This window comes from Pyrgilauda ruficollis, unplaced genomic scaffold, assembly GCF_017590135.1.
Source record: "Pyrgilauda ruficollis isolate IOZ18807 unplaced genomic scaffold, ASM1759013v1 scaffold37, whole genome shotgun sequence".
NCBI classification, from domain to species: Eukaryota; Metazoa; Chordata; class Aves; order Passeriformes; family Passeridae; genus Pyrgilauda; species Pyrgilauda ruficollis.
Window position 1 is genome coordinate 16,375,686 of NW_024525156.1, and position 17,516 is coordinate 16,393,201.

Consider the following 17,516-nt stretch of genomic DNA (forward strand, 5'->3'; position numbering starts at 1 on the left):
GAAACTGGGTAAATTCTTAAAGCAGTTAAATACTCATACCTGAACACATGTAGCTATGTTCTACCTGAGTTAAAGCCACAGAAGGTAAGAGGCAATGCCTGTGAATTTAGGGCCAGTTAATAGGAGCCTGTAAGAAGCAAAATACCTAAACACTTTTTGGAAACCTTTGGTCATAACTGCAGGAAACCCTCAGCAGTAACAAAAATATTTCCTTTGCTCCTGTTGAAACTTGCTAATGTCCATTTCCAGCTCATGGTTGCAAGAATGAAAACCAGTTTTAGCAAATAAACAGAAGACCTTTGCTGCACTTTCTGCAAGGCACCAAATGAATCAGAGGGCAGAAAGGGTGACACTGTCCTTGGGTCCCAAAGCACAGACTACACCTGGGGGCTGCAGCTACTCAGACCTGGGTCACTGCATCTTCATGAGCAAGGCTGGCGAGTACTGGCCGCTGCTGAGCAGAACAGGTGAACAGAACTAGCAGGAAGGAAACATTATGTGTCATTTATGGGATTACACTCAAAATGTTTGAGTAGCATCTAATGGACAAATCCTAAACAATGCAAATGCAAAACGAGTATCTCACAGTGTGCTTTTATTATTTTTTCACAATATAAACTAGACAGACATGGAAAGTTTAATGGCAGCATGTTCTTATAACATTTTAAAGACAAAGAACAACATAATCATATTAAATGATGATAAACTGACAAACTACATTACCATACATACATCATCCAAGGGTACTGGATAAACAATATCTGCTTATGTACATTTATGCTGGTGATAATTAAAATTCAAATATTCAGAAGAAAAGGAAAAAAACCTGCTATTTAAATTATAAAAATATATCGTTTTTGTGTGGAACTCTTAATGCTGTATTACTTTTTGAAGATAATTTTATTGTGTGATGAAGCTGCATGAACTTAGTATAGAAGTATGATTTAAACCAAATATGGATAAAATTAGCTCTTTTGTCTTCCTTGCATTTAGCCTTATTGTAAAGAGAGATAGGAATGAAAAATAAAGCTGGGCTTTTGCAATGAGAAAGAATTTTTATACCCATAAATTAAAACACGTATCATTTTTCATATAGTACTGAGCCATAAACTCATAATAGAAATAAATCATTTTGCTAGTTTGTTCATAGACAGAGAGAGGAAAAAGAAGAAAGGCTTTAAATATGCTGCTTCACGATACTTTTAATCAATAGGTTGGTGAAGTGCAGGTGCACAGCTAAGCAGTGTCATGCTTCAGGGTCAAAGCATGCAGTCCAGACTCTCGCTGGGGGGACTGTGTGGACTGGGGGGACTGGGACCACCTTCTTTGAACTGCATTACCTTCATGTTACCTTTGCACATCTGGTTTCAGGCTTCTTTTTTCATAATTGCTCCTTCTTAGTGCAAAACTACTCAGGCTATATAATCCCCAATCATAACAGCAAACTGATGAACTTTTACAGACCAGACAATTTTATAATAATTTAGCTGTATTTTTGTAATTGCTATTTTTTTTTAGTAATCATAGCCATGCAGTGCACACATTTGTAGCTGCTTTTAGTTAACAGTTATTTTCAAACCATTTTGAGTGAACTCCTGCAACATGTGAAACTGAAGATTTTCTTACATACCAATGTCATTCTCCATATCTTCCAGCCCCCTTTCTCATCTCTCTCTATATATCCCTGTTACCTTGACAGCCCCATTAGTCCTTTGGTGGATCCAGTGCTTGTTCCATTAAGAAATGTCCTCTGTATCACCTCTACTTTCAGAATACTTTTGCATGATTTTTTCATCTGTTCCTAAGTTACTGATTTATGACAGATCTCAGGTGAACCTACAGATTATTTTTTTTCAGAAGCAAAATACTTTTCTTCATTATTTTCTTAAAAAATAGAGTGAAAAAGAATTAAGGACACCTGAGCTGAATATAGCAAAACTCAGTACTTCTCTTTGATGCCTATGCATTTGCTGTTTTCAAAAAGACTGCCTTCAGTATTAACAAAGTTCTATAGTGAAAAATAATTGTGGGGTCTCTGCAAGCTTTTTCTCTGCCCTTATAACATCCTTTTGCAATGGAAAGGATGAAAGATAAACAAATTCCAGATAGCACTCATCTTTAACCATGGAGGTGGTTCAGTGATCTCTCCATTTCCCTCTACTTCTGACCTCTTCCTTCCTTTTTGACCTCTGATTCTCTACACCTAAGCACTTCAGAAGTGTCCCTCTTTTTAATTTTTTTTTTCTTTTACAATTTGGATATGGTGGGAGTGGTTAGATGTTTGTGCATGCAGTGACAGAGGATGGCTTTTCACTGAAGCATAGTCTTTGAGCATGGAAGTCTGTAAGGCATTTTGTGGAGAAAAAAAATCTTACATGGAAGTGTAATGGAGAGTAGGAAAGACAGGAATTATTGCAAAAGAAATACAGGAGTGAGAAGAGAGGATTTTATTTAAGAAGTTCAAGCTTTTATATACATTCAATGTTTCTAAATGTTTTCTTAATAAATGTATTATCAACTATCATTATACCTAATGTAGCCACAATACTGAACTATTCTGCAGTCAGGATGGGAAAACTCCATCAGCTCTTTAATAAAATAAAATTATCAACAGTCATCATGACTCTTCTCTTTGCCTGGTACTAACAAATACACTGGGAAGTCCAGTGAGTAGACACAACGGAACACAAAATCCTCAGTATTCATTTAATTGTGTATCATGTGTCCTCTTCATATTATTTCTAAAGCAGCTTTAAAAAACTTTAGCCATTGGAAGGTATTAAAAACCAAAACCCCATTCAAATTATCCTGGTATTATAGCAGCACTGGAATTGATATTTTTTACTACTTTTGACAATGTAAACCTTTAATAAAATAAACAATGTTGAAACAATTTGAGGTCTAATAGTTAATAAACTTTAATGGGCATATGGGCACAAATCGAAACGAAGACTAGATTGTGAAATGAAACATAAGCTCAATAGCAGCCAATTCCAGTTGTGCAATTGGCTGCAAACAAATTCAGTTTCTAAGTTGAGATAAAAAACAAAGCCCACACTCAATCCACAATACTCCTCAGTTCCTCCGATTTGAAATATTTTTCATAAAACCCCTACATGACCATGCCCACTGCTTTGAGAAGCACTCTGAAAGCACTGCAGGTACTATTTGTTTGATGGTGGGATTTTTCCTTTTCCTTTAATCAAGCATAGTTCACATTTTTGTCTTCTTAGAAATATTTCCTTTCTACATTTCTATAAAATTAAGTAATTTCAAATCTGAAATGTAAGCTTCCCCATCTTTGCTCATACAAAGTGTAGGTGCCACGACTAAATAGCAGTAAAAATGCTGAGATGTACAACTCTTAAAAAAACCAACCAAACATAAAAGCAGCTTTGAAGACACAATATCAACTACAGCCTTAACATTGAACATATTACATTCCCGAGTTACTGGAGATATTTTGCATATAATGCCACAAAGTTATTCAGCTGAAATCTTGAGGTTGGAGCTACAGTTTATTCACTGTGTTTTTCACCCATTGAGCACTTATGTATTGTACGGTACATTTTATCCAGAGCTTTGCAAACTTTCCTTTTATATCTGGACATCCATTTACCCACAAATCCCAGATTTCAAAAGTTTCATAGAAAAAATAGAAGCGCAGGATTTAAAACATTTGAAGCTGGACATTTCCTTGCCTCAGAGCAGCCCCTGGGACTCAACGCTTCAGAGTCTTCTGTTTCCAGGGGACTCCTGGCCCCCATCGAGCTCATGGAAAGCCCCGCTTTGAACACAGGTCTGTTTATAAAACTGTGTTGTGTACTCTCTGTTAATTTTACACGCGGTGCATTTTGTAACAGGAGCAGATGACTTCACGCCTCCCACTCCCCCTTTTCCTTCACCCTATTTTCACTTGAGATGACAGTAGGCACCTGCATGAGAGAGGTGTCAAAGAGTCTCTATCCAGAGAGAGGATTTTGAGTTTCTTCATCAACTTTTCTTCTGTAGAAAGTCTTAAGAGACTATTCTCATGAAAATATTTTGAGGGCGAAGGGCAGGATGATAAATCTCACTTTCCTTTCCTGTTATGAATATGAACTTGATTTTGGTGTCCAGTTTGATAAACAAGGATAGTCAGAGCTAATCTGTAACTTAGCTGAGGTCTGCTTTTTGCCAAATAAAATTAAGATCTTTTTCAACTTTCAGGGATTTAGAGACCACATCTAATTGGTTTCAAACCCCCAGAGGAACTCTGTAAGTAAGCAGGATTAGTTGCAGATATGAGCCCACTAAAGTGGGACACAGGTCAGGTCTTCAGACTCCAGCTCTGCTCTGTTGAAGCAGGCACTTAAGGTCTCCTGATGTTTCTGTGTCAGTAGCCACAAAAAACATTTGCTGCTGAGAAAATCATTGGAACAGCAATTTCCTGCGAGCCCCAAAGATTTAACTTCACACTTCTATTAAAAAAAAAAAAGTTGACATGTATTGTGTGGGTATTGTGATTATTATGATGTGATGGCACAGCTGGTAACTTGAAAACACGTGTTTAAAAGGCATAGGCAATCATATTTCCAACTGTTCTCCTGTAGGGATAGCAGAGTGTCCTTCAAGAAGTTTCTGTCTTGACTCCACATATGTACCATGTTGAATTGTTTACTACATCAGTTCTTGCCAGCAGGACAGGGTGAGAACTTTGCTCGTGCTGACCTTGTCTTTCAGATCCCTCCCGGAAAATGCTAGGAAATTCAACACAATTTGGCAGTTTTTAGCAGCTCAAGTAACTGCCCTTGTAAGTGTAAGCAGGTAGGTCTTTGTCAGTATATTCGCTCTTCAGAGATAAAATAATCTAGCCAGCGGCATTAATTAAAAAAAAAAAAAGAACGTAAAATACTCTGGGGCTCATTAAAGTTAAGAATAACAACATGATGTGATGACAGATACAACTTGCTGAGGTTCTGAAAATAGCAGGTTAAAATGTAAATATCTTTTAATAAATAATTTTCCGGCAATGTAAAAATAAATGATATTTCCTTTGGCAGTAATAGCTGATTTAATCTTTCGCTGGGAAGTTGCTTTGCTCATAAAATATCATTGTGCTACAGAAAAAAAAATATTATTTTGTTGTTTTGAAAGACTTTTGTAATCCACAATAAACTGGGTGACTCTACTTATGTCCGAGATAAGCGCCAAGAGTGATGCAAGCTCCCACCAGAACCAGACTCAGGATAGTCTTCAGAGAGATCCAGGAGAAATCGAACAAAGGCCTCATACTGTTGCCATACAACTCCACAAAGGCATCCTAGAAAGGGAAATAGTGAGAAAATGAATATCAGAATTGCAGTTACTGTTTTTTTGGGGGGACAGGGGGAATGGGGAAAGGGAGGCAACTTCTTCACCCTCAGGGATCACCCAACAATCTCGCTGGCACAAGAGGACCACACAAACCTATTAAAATAGTGATTTGGGAGGTCTGTTTTGTGTGCTTTAAAAAAGTTCTCATGCCTATTTCTTTATAAATATTGCTGAAATTACTTATGGTTGTGAGTCCTGCTTTAGGCATGTCTAGTCTAACAGAAAAGACACAAGCAGCATTGTAAAATAGAAGTTACCACTATTTTGGGTCCAAAATGTTGTCTATATGAACACATACAAAGGAAGTAGATGAACCTTCATTCTCCATGTCTTTAATTTCCACTGGATAAGGAGCATCTATATTGCAGGTCAGCTTCATGGAAAGTAAGGCAGTATTTGTTAGGTTCCCCTGGACGGGCTCAGAAGACTTTGTGTAGTAGCCACAGATGTTTCTTCCATCTGAACTGAAGGTGTTAGGGTTGTGTTACACCTATGATAATCTTTCACAACTGTCACCAAAAAGGGTGATGCTGTGGTCCAGTGCTCCAGGAAAATCTGGTCGTTCATGTAGGCACCAAATGGAAAGGCTGTTTAAGTAGCAAAGATAAAGTTTTTGTGACTCATAAATATAGTGGGATTTGACCGGACAAATGACTGGATTGGTGATACTCTGCACGTAATGCCTTTCTTTCAGGCTGCAATTCCTAACGAGCATGACGCTTCAGGGCATTCCTCAGAGACAGATAAATCATACTGTATGGCACAAAAGCAGTAAATAGCCAAGCTGAATGACTTTAAAAATGTGACAAAACTGATAGCATCATTTATGGCAACTCTTTTACTGTGCTGCCAATTAAGGTCTGCTCCCAAGCTATTGCAATAAGCCCATGAAACAGCTATCTAACATGGCAGTTTCTGTGTCTACTTTTATTACCCTAGACTTCCCATTTTTGGTAGAAGATCACATTCCCTATTAAAGTTATAGTGCCTTTAGCTGTTTTGCAATGTTATTATGCTAGGAGTTGACTTGTCTTCTAATAATGCATATCTGTCTTCTAATAATGCATATATTGTTATGGTTTAAGCAGGAACTGAGGAGAGGAAGATGTCCATTATTGATGTAAACCTTCCAACCGAGTTAATGACAATCAAATTCTGTAGTTAAACTAGCTCCCCTCATCAGGCATCTCTAGTTATTGTCAGAAGAGGCGCGTTGGCGGTTTTACCACGAGAGGGCGTGTAAGGATTTTTAATATTTTGACTTCTATTCACTAGACGCTGAGTGAGATTCAAATAAATAATAGATATTTGCTTCCAAAATGTGTAATTACATTAAGTAATATTGGTGCATGTTGTAGGTCAGAGTGGATGTAAGTAGGTAAGGTTTGATAGCAGAACAGCCACAGGCTCTGGCCAAGCCAGTGACGTGAAAATACGTCTGCCTCTTGCTATTTCTCAATGCTTGTTCCTCTAGGCAATCATTTTCCAACTTGGGTTTCCAAAGGTATATTCTTAAGTGAAAGCAGCTTAACCTTTTGTGGGGAGGACGGAATGTTTTAATGCAAACTTTTCATTTCAGAGAGAAATTGGCAACTTTTGCTTAGCTGCCTGTTTTTTGACATAGACATTTGCAAACTCTGGCCTTAATATTCTGCTGTGCTGTTGCAGAGCTGAAAAAGCACACTCAGTTTGCTGTGCAGCTCTTTGGAAAGCTGCTTTTATTTCTCCTTAAGGCTATGAAGTAACACAATATCCTAAAATGTTACAGACTGGGCTAAATCCTGTTGTCGCCAGTACAGACTCACTGACTTCCACAGGAGCCTTCTCTGTATAGGGAGTTCAAGATTGGGCCTTATAAAAATACAACAAGGGTAAAGTTCAACACTTGGTGATATTATTATGGGTGGAAAAGAGAGGAAATGAAAAAAAAAAACCCTCATGGAAACACAAGTCGTGTGCAAACATTTAAATGTTAAGGTTTTCATGGTTTCTTTCTGTGGGGAAGGTCTCACTTCTGTATATTCATGACAGTTGATGCATACACAGTATCAATATCAAAATGAGCATATTTTGTGTTTCCCTTCTATCCCAGTTCAGGAACATTCCTCCAAGTTTTTCTGTGAGACCATTTCCAATGATTCCATAGAGCTTCTGGTACTGGGTATGGAGATGGACGGAGGAGAACAGTAAAACTTGGATACAAGACAAAAATATGGCACAACCTATGGCTCAAAAGAGGAATGTTAACAAAAAATGTGCAGCATGCAGTACTTTTTTGTCCGAGATTATTACAACAATAACATGAACCCAACCTAATGGTGTCTGCACTATATATTACAAGTAGCTCTTTATGATCGTTCCCCCTCCCCTTCTCAAACATTCTGATTAGGCCTATTTCCGAAGCTTGTTTGAACAGCCTGTCACTATTTGTTTAAGTTTCAAACCTGTTTTAAATAAACACATGTCCATTTTATGTACTAAAACAAGGGGGGTGGGAGGAGGGAAGTATGACCCATTGCTGAAAACTATTTTAGCACAAAGAGAGTCCTAAACAGAATTTTAACCTTTCATAAGGTTTTGTCTTCTGTATACCCATGTATTTGTCACTGGATTTTTGTCACCTAAACTGCTCTGTTTAAAATAAGAGAATCTCAGCTAAAATAAATAAGATTAGGAAAATTGTTTGAAACACTTCATGTCCTTTGAAAAGCACTCTTTATAATGAAAGCAAGGGTCCCCTTGGCAAATAGACTGAGGCAAGTTCTGGCTTGGTCAACCTTTCTGGAAGTCTTACACAATTGGAAAGAAAATCATTGCAGACCCTGCTTTTAAGACCTTCAAAATTTAATGGGAAGTTGTATCCTGGATGTAAAATTATATCAGGGCTGTTAAAAATTATATGGAAAAGAACTCTTCATTCAGTTCTGTAACTTTTTAAAAAGCCATTTCTTAAGAAGCTTTTATTAAGTCAAATCAGACTGTTGCTGGTTTACTGTGCAAATTTGTGTTGACCATTTCTGTGAAGCAAGAAAGGTGGCGGTGGAGAAGGGAAAGATGCTCTGCCTGAGCTCCTCTTAGGCACCAAAGCTCCTGAGATGCCTGCTTCAGCTTGCCTGCTTTGACTGGGAGCCATGAGGATTACCCCAGGGGCACCCCTTACTGCCTTCTTGCCCACTGCACTATATAGAGGGAGGACAGAGCATGTTCCTGGACAGAGTTCCAGGGATTTGCAGGGAGCCCAGGACAGAAGAGTTCGTCACTCTGGGAAGATTAGGAGGTGTAATAGTGCACTTAGTTAGTACAGTCTCAAAACAAAGAGAGAACACTATCCCGCTCTTCCACTGGCAAATTCGGCAGCTCTGATCCAAGAAACAAATGTCATCTTTAATTACACGGGCATTCTTTGCTTGTGGAATGAGCCAATTTTTTTCAGCCTTGGACCTTTCACAGTGCAGCTTGTACGCCAGCCCGAGAGGCAAGGCACAGCTCCTCGGCCATAGAGGAGGACGTGCTGCCCACAGGCTGAGTCCAGAGAGGCATTATGGATCTGACAGCTCCTTACCAAAAATGTGGAGGGAGAAGACAATTTCTGCCTGGCATTTCTGACTGAGGGGGAGGCGGGGAGAGCAAACATGAGGAAGTAAACGCTTCCTTTTTCTACCTGAATCAAACAGCTGGTGAGGAAGTGACTTTATTTCCCTCGTTATCATTGGTTTGGCAGGATATCCTCTTGAGCCACATTGTATTGAATGAAGAGCCAGAGAGACTTCCATTTTACTGTACGGGAATTGCCTCGCAGATACTTAACGCTGCCCCCTCTGTGACTCCAAAACAAACAAACAAACAAACACTCGCTAGTCCCCGGCTTTTGAAGAAACTTGCACAGGTCTGAACAAGGCCACTCTGCCACACACTATGGGGCAGGAGAGGGAATGGCACACACTCTGATGCCAAGGTTTGGCAGCTGAATGACTTTTACCTCACCCCTGCCTCCACACGAATGACATAAATTCTCATAAAAGCTTTTGTTCCCGCATGATAACTCATTTCAGAAGGAGTTTGGGGAGTGAGGGAGGGAGGGGGTGGACAGAGCTGGTTAAACCGTCCCATGTTTTCTATGCCATGAAACCTCATTAAAATGTCATCTTGCAGCTAACAAGAAAAGTTCTTGGAAACAAAAAGTAGACAAATGTGTAGCTGTTCTTTTCCCAAAGAGTTTATGAGTCTTTTATGCAAGCCTAAGTCATGAGTACAAATAAGGGCAGCTCAGCCCCTGGCTGTGCTGTGCTGTGCTGAGGTGTGGTGTTTCACAAGGTCCGTATCTTTAGAGAGGCCGATATCTTTTTACACCTGGGAGTGCCGACATGCTGGTACTCCTGCCAGGTGCACATTAACAAATTATAATGGGAAGGAAAAGGTGTCACCATGCAAGCCCTGCTGATCATGGAAAAAGAACCTGCCTGGGGAGTGGCTTTGGCACATGAACCCCTGAACCGATTTCCATCTGGGTTTTTTTTCCTTTCCCCCTTCACCTTTGCTCATGGTAGAAACTGGGTCTATTTCGGAGACATGGTTCAGTGGTGAACACAGAAGTACTAGATTAATGGTTGGACTTGATGATGTTAGAGGTCTTGTCCAACCTGATACGATTCTATGATTCTGTATTGAATTCTCTGTTTCTGTAAAGCCTGACACAGTCGTAGGTCTGCAGCTGATGTATTGATGCTGGCTGCATACACTTTTTTATTTTGTTTCTCCAGTGTTGTCTGAGGTTTCTGACTTTGACTAAAACTGGTTTCCATCACAGTAGTCTTGCCTAACTACTTTGTTCCGTGTCCTTACTATCTATTTGTATAAATTCCTGCATCAGTGAGCCCGTGATTTTGGGGCTCTCACTGTAAGGCTCTGTGAACTGGCATTAGTGGAAATAGTATTTGCATGACTGACTAAACATGTCAGTCATGTAAGGAGCAAGGACTGATTGTGGTTAGGTTTGCTAATGAAAAGTGATGCATAGGTTTAGAAATACATAACTGTGAGTAGTTAGAGTAATAGTGATGACTAGTCCTCCTGTCTGTGCTCCTAAAGAGTGACCCTGCTGGCAGGTAAGTTTTCTCCAGACCCCTGCGGGATGAAGGGTAAATCCAGGTTTTGAGGAATAGTCAAACCACATCTTTAAACACAGGATTTGTAAGGCGTTGATCACTCAGCCTGAATGGAAATCCATCCGGTGTTCAGACTAGGCCACATTCTTGTCAAACCAAGTCAGCATGAGAACTGTTTCAGTAATTTAGTCTTGGCATTTCTATTTAATTCATTTAGACATGGTTCTGCAATATGCAAAAGCCCAGACTTAATGGAGGGTGCCTTATTCTCTTATTCCTGGAAAGGCCCACACTATAAAATGAGGTATTTCTGGCATTAGGATAACAGCTGTAATGTCACTGCAGCAGCTAGCTGGTGGTATTTGATGGGTGACACTTCTGAGGGAGCACTACTAGCAATTATGATAAAAAGAAAGCAACAAGGCCTTCTGGACAACATATTGTGTCCAAACAACAAAGTCAAAGCTGCTCTATTTGATCCTTCACAATTTTGAGATCTTTTGTAGGTTATAGTCCTACTCAAATAATTTGTTGCTTTATTTAATTTTCTGAAGGTATCTTACTTAAACAGAGTGCTAGAAACTGTTCTACCTAGAAAACAACTCTGTCCCTACACATGAATCTCGGTTGCACTAAAACCAAGTCATTAGTGGGCCGTATTCTTCCCCAGATTATCAAACCCATTCTAAAGAGTTTACATTCCCATGCAACAGTAAATTTAGTGACATCCATTTGTGGATTTGTGAATCCCTTTGAAGGAGAGAGCAAGTGTCACAGAGCTGCTGGGGAGACTCATCTCATGCTGTAACACTGCTCTTATACCTGCATCCTCCGAAAAGAGGCTGGATGCATTAAGACCCTTGTCAAATCTTCAGAATGGCTTAGAAAAAAATAATGACAAAAAGGGCTTGAATGTCAATGCAGGCCTGTTTTTCTCTAAATCTCACTTAAATTCACTGTCTTGTTTGTAACTGGCTTTCAGTATGAGTGCCCTTATCCTGCAAATAGCCCAGCTAATTTAAAAGTGCAACCCTGAAGATTTGTCTACACTGGGTGCTGCACTGACAGTAGAGGGAAATGTGAACACATCCCCCATTATATTCCCTGTCTGCTCCAGCTGCCTGGGTTGCTCTTGGGCTGCCGCAGAAGAGTTAAATCACGTAACCGCCTGGGAAATGGGAAACGAAAGTAGCTGCTTGTAGAAGTGCTCAGGGTGCTGTGGCACAGTGTTTGTCCTGCAGGCCACAGAGGCTTTCATTTAACAAGAGCATCAGTGGTGCTGGGCTCAAGGCACAGGTATGAATGGAGGCAAAGAGAGGACAGCAAGGTGGCAAAGCTGTCAGCCTGGGGAGGGACCTGGCTCAGGGTGGCCTTGGCCAGAAAAGGATAAGTGCACGTGTGAAGCAGATGGGTGAAATCCGACTGGTCTGAGCAAGTTGTCCCATCGACTGCACCACGAGGGACCAGTCATGCGTTTTTGTGCTGCTTGTTTTAACATCCCTCAGGGATATGCTCCATCTCATGTTTGTTGTTTCAACACTCAGTTCTGATCCAAACTCCATCGGCTTGACAAACTCGTGCTCAGCATTGAGCAAGAGTAGCACAGAGCTGGAGCGGTGGCCCGGCTGTTCCATGGTGCTCCATGGTGCTCCAGCAGCAAGAGGCCATGCAGAAGTGCCACCCAATCCTCGTGTGACTTGATGCAGGCACTTAATTTTTTTCATAAATCTTGTGACAAGCAACTGATTTACTGGGCCAGTGAGACAACTAACATCATGCTAAAGTAACCTCACGATAAACCCGCAATTTAATGAGTAAGTGCAAAAAAAGGCCATGCTGTAGACTTCAATGGACAGTTACATTTCTACCACCAGCCACCTGGAAAATACGAATTTGCCCATGTGTTTTCTTTGGCAGCCTACACCTCATTAGTGGCTCAGACCATTTCTGCTCACCTGAAAAAGCCTTATTTGAGGCAGAGAAGAGGCAGCATTTTTTGGTCATTTCTGTCTTTTGCCATTTCCTAAGTCAGCCCTCCCACCAGGAGCTGTGGGAGGCAGACAGGTCCTGGCAGTCTGAAGGAATGCTGCAAATTCTCCCCTTCCAATGTGGTGCACGTGAGAATGGGGCCTCTTGGTGTCTTGCTCCATGTTCTCATCAATTCACAGCTAAGTGATAATGGGAAATTAAAATAAGGGGAAGTTCTCTGCTCAGAAGAGATTGATTTTAATTGAGTGCCTTCCCCCACTCCACTTTTAGTCCTTTCTGTCCTGTTCACCACTTGCACAAAAACATTTCTCTGGTAGAGAAACTGAGGGTGAAGGAGCAGGGAAAGGAATGAGCAGAGTCTGCACAGACTGAGGCAAGTAGAAATTTGAACAAAATGAACTAAGTGGGACAGGTGAAAACTATTGTCAAAAAAGCTGAAATTTTAAGCCAAGACAGCTTTATGTGTTGCTTGCCTTATAGATGTTGGGGCTCGTAGGTTAAAATGGGCTGGTAAATCTTCAATTTTTGGGTTCATACAGAAAATCCTTTGGTAAATCTTATCAGGTAAGAGCTAACAGGGACCATTTGAAAAAAAAAAGACCAGTAAGAGTGTAAGAATACAAGCCAAGTCACAGAGTAAAAGGACTCTGTTTTGTTATTCAAAAGAGCTCAAATTCATTTGCATACACAGTTGTAATTCATTAACTATGACCAACAGATTTATTTAAATGCCACCCAACAAAACCAAAATATGAAGACCTAATAAAAGGCAAACCATTTCTGCCTCTTGACCTCCAAAACAAGCACTAAAACATATAGCAGGCATCCTGCAGGAGAACTGGGATCTTCTCCCATTCAAAGGAAGTACCACCAGGATGTTGGAAGGCAACACATCTCCTATCCATATGTATACTTTAATTCTTCTGTAACAAGAAATAATGTCTTGATGATATAAGAAAGGGCACAAATTCTGCATATTTCCTTTTAGCAGAAAGCTCTCTCTAAAGCTGAAAAATATTGGACACTGGTAGCAGGAGAAAAAAAATGCTATTCTTTAAGTACTTCAGGGGCTTTGCTGGTGTCTTCAGGCCATATTCCTTGATGGAAAGAAACATGGCTTATACCAGCTGCAGCAGTCTGCCAGCATGGTTGAAGTACCTCCCAAACAATGTGAGTTACACTGGCAAAAGGACTCCTCTCTGGTCTAAGTCTACGTAAGTCTACATAGTGGGGAAGGGAATCATGCCAAAATAGCTATCTTTGTAAGCTAGGGATGTGATTTTTTCCCCATGAGATAGTTGTGCTGGCCAGACTTTGTCATGTAGACCCTAGGAATTTTTATTTGCAAAATAAGACTGTAATTTATTTTAACCAGATGTTCAGCACTGATCTGTGTCTGTGCATTCACAGCACACTCCAAGTAATTTTTACTGTGAAAGACATACCTTGGACACTGGTAAGATTTTAAAAACATAATGCTGAAGCTTTAAGACTGTGGTGGGCTTTCCTTTCTTTTTGTTGGTAATGGGTAGCTCCCAATGAAGTAAGCTGATGTTCTGGGTGTTGAGTTTTGCTCCTATCAATCAGATTCCCCACAGGCCCTGTATGGTGAAAGTCTCAGCTCTCCCAGGTATCAGAAATTCCCATCAATTGCTGGAGCAAGTCATGCAGTTTCTTACAACCTAATGGTTGCTGGGAGAAGAGAGTGAGAGCTGAAATGACCTAGGATCTCTCTTTTCTCAGTAAAAAGCAGGAGGTACGAGTGCCAGTCCTCCGAATAAACAGATCTCTCTTTGTTTTCTTTCATGCCTGGTGTTCTTGAGGGGAGGCAGGGACTGGTTCTGCTACAGGACAGTGATCATCGGAGTGGTCACGTAGCTGTCACTGGAGCCTGATGTACCAACCGCTATCAACAAGTTACACATACACATCCTTGGGAACAGCTGAAATACAGCTTAGCCTGCATTCCTATGGCCAGTCATTCAAAACAGAAACGAAAGGATTTAGCTAACTGCTGCTTTTTTTTTTTCATAAGCCTGCATGTCCTTGCAGATCATTCACAAGGCCTGCACATTTATATTTCCTGTTGACATCCTTTGAAAGGGAGAATGCCAATGGAAATTGGATCTTTTAATCAACAATTTTTGTGGACGGCAAGTCAGATGAAAATTGATGAAGGATTAAATTCTATCATTGTGACCTTGAACTAAGAGCACAAGGAAGGGGAATGCTTTAACTTAGGCAGGAAAGATTGGTAATTACTCCATGTGTTGGTGTTTCCAAGTCAGTAGAAATTTCATGCAAAATTTCAGATACTCAAAGGAAAGAATATAAAACAAAATCAGGACTGTCAGCCAAGGAAACAAAAAAGCATCACCTATGAAATCAGCCTTGAAAGCTTCCCCAGTTTCTAAAATAAATAAGACTCCACAGATCAGCAACCACAGATCAGAACTGATATAAAGTCCTTCATAAATGTCATAATTTATTTTTTAATACTTCTAAGAGCAGGTGGGAGCACACAGCAGAGCGCAGCTCTACAGAGGGGAAAAGAGAGCTCACCTTGCACTCATCAAGCTACCTCAGGGTCAGGGATAGGGGTGCAAACACTGTGGGCATATTAGAATAGCACTCCAGGCAGACTGAATATTTCTGCTGTGAAACTAGCACAACACTACTCACAGGCAGCTTCAGAATCCCTGTGCAGTGCTGTGCTCTGCCGTGTAGATGTGCCCTGAGGCACTACTGGACTAAAAATGATGGATCCTCCTCCTGCTTAGGGCATTGCCTTCCCAGTAGAGCAGTGCGAGCTGTGACTCCTGTGCCAGCAGCTGCTGCTGAAATCCTAGTCTCTCCTGCCCAGCCACTTCAACGTAGCCTCAAGAATTTCATTAACACATTAATCTGCAATTAAAGAGCTGCCCTTGCTTAAGAGCCAGAGGAAGTGATTACAAGGGCTGAGGAATTCATGTGTGGTGGAAGGAGAGGCACCAGATCTGGAAGTAGGTACAGCAATCATCTATAGGATGACCGTGAGTAACTCCTGTGTGCAACTACCTCCCGCTTCTGTCCCTCTTCGGGTGATGTCCCTTGCACATCTCAATGCTCTCTTCCTTGGAGTTCTGCCATTGCTGCCAGAAGACTTCTTCTCCCCCTATATCTGATATTTGCTACTCCTAGCCCTAAGTGGGAAGGCCCAAAGATGGTTTCCATCAGCTTTGCATCAATAGGGGCTTCCTGCCACAGTGGTAACTCTCAGCTGGCTCTTTATGGCTAGAATCCGATGTATAAGTGTCATAAACCCACCCAGAAGCTGCCTTCATAACCTCCTGTAATTAACTGTTGCTGCTATAAGTTTAGACAAACCCAGGAAATCACATGCAAAATTCTGTGTGATTTGCTATCTAATCATCTTCTATCTAGGTTCTTATACCACACACATTGCTGTGGTATCTGAGCATCTTGATGCCTGGATGCAAGTCAGATAAACCCTTTTCAAGCTAGCTAAGCTGCAGTCCTGACACTTCTACACTCTTTTGCAGCCAACACTTTTGCTACGAGCAAACTGCAAAGAAGCTTCTTCAAAGATTTGCTGAATGTACCAGCTTCTCCTGTCTTCCTTTCCCAGATAATGTAAGGTTGGGAAATTTGCCAAGCATCATGCTAAACTGAAAGAGGCAATTAAATTGCAGTGAGTGCATGAGCCAAGGGAGCCCAGCCTGCCAGAATGTTATTGTAGTGTTCTCAAGAAGTTCTCAGCATTAAGACTTCATTTCATTGTCTGTCTGGTTAGGAGATGCTCCACTGGAGACCAGAAAGTCATTGCTTCTTCAATATTAAATACAAGTGTCTCAGCCAGCTACAAACTGTTTGTTAGCTTCAAACTTTTGAGTCAGTTTTCTTTCTTTTTATTTTAAGATTGGAGGTGTTTGATCCTGGGGTTACCATCACTTGAAACAAAACTTCTGCTTTCAAGAAGATTTTAGATATACCCTTTTCTGATGACCATAGGATCGAAGCAAAAACACGGACAGGGACAAGCAGCCAAAAAGGTGATGAAAAAAAGGTGTATTTTTTCTGGATGAGAAATAATAGATATGGGTTTGATTGATTTAAGAACAAGTAAGGGAAAAGTTCAGAACTTATCTATACTTTTAACAGTAAAGAAGCAATCTTCCCCCCAGGAGGAACCATTTATACTGATATCAAAGTGTATTCTGACTCATTAACTGAAATATGTTGTGTTGGTGGGAGACAGTTGTATCAGCAAGATTTTGTCTACAGAAGGGTTCACACCAGTATAACTTAAATCCATAAAAAAGTCAGACACATCAGCAACAGGGGCACACAGTAGAGTGCAAACCAGGCATGAAACATAAGGAAGATCAATGTTTTGGACTATTTTTCATATCTGTGTAATAAAAGTTCTTGTATGTCCATAGTGAGAGCAGTTAAAATACAAAGACCCTCAACCCCGATCTAGAGCAACACAAGCATCAAGAAACTAAAAGAAATCCAAAGCACCTTCCTTTTTTAGGCTATTTACTCCTGCAGCTTTAGCCATAGAGTGGGGGGGGGAGGGAGGTGAGGGAAAGAAGCTGAACTGAGCTGGTAATCACAGCATTAAGTTGATTTGACTATTAGAAAACTTTAATTTCAATGTTCCCTATGGGGTTTGTGGTATTTATTTCCTTATTTACTTCTTGAGCCTATTTAATACTTTGACCTGAAGGAAGAAGAATTTGTACAAGCAAGAAGATTAAAGGTTCAAATTAGTTAAAGATGAAACAAATCTACTGATTCACTACAGGCCAGTGTTCTCAGTGTCACCAGTGATACTGTCATGTACTAATGCCATAATGTACCGTCATGTACTATGCTTGAAGAAAAAAGACATTTTCAAAAACAGGTTATATATGGCTTTTGACTGGAAAAAAATACGCTGCTGCTTTGCATTCTTTTTGCCCAATGTTTTCTGTCCCATCCAAATGGCCCTTCTATACATGTAAGAACCACGAAAGGGTCAGTGAGTCTCTTCTCACACTGACCTGACCTTGTATGTTGGTT

At 40.5% G+C, this 17,516-nt stretch overlaps 1 protein-coding gene across 1 annotated transcript in view; it reads right to left on the reverse strand.

The window, feature by feature from the left end:
• Positions 1-576: 576 nt before the first annotated feature.
• The window catches only part of BCL2 (BCL2 apoptosis regulator), a 95,273-nt gene continuing 78,333 nt past the window's right edge, over positions 577-17,516 (reverse strand). Inside the window, exon 2 of the mRNA XM_041475914.1 lies at positions 577-5,302. Within this exon, the coding sequence (XP_041331848.1) occupies positions 5,168-5,302 (135 nt within the window). The 3' untranslated portion in view covers positions 577-5,167. The remainder of the gene's footprint in view (positions 5,303-17,516) is intronic.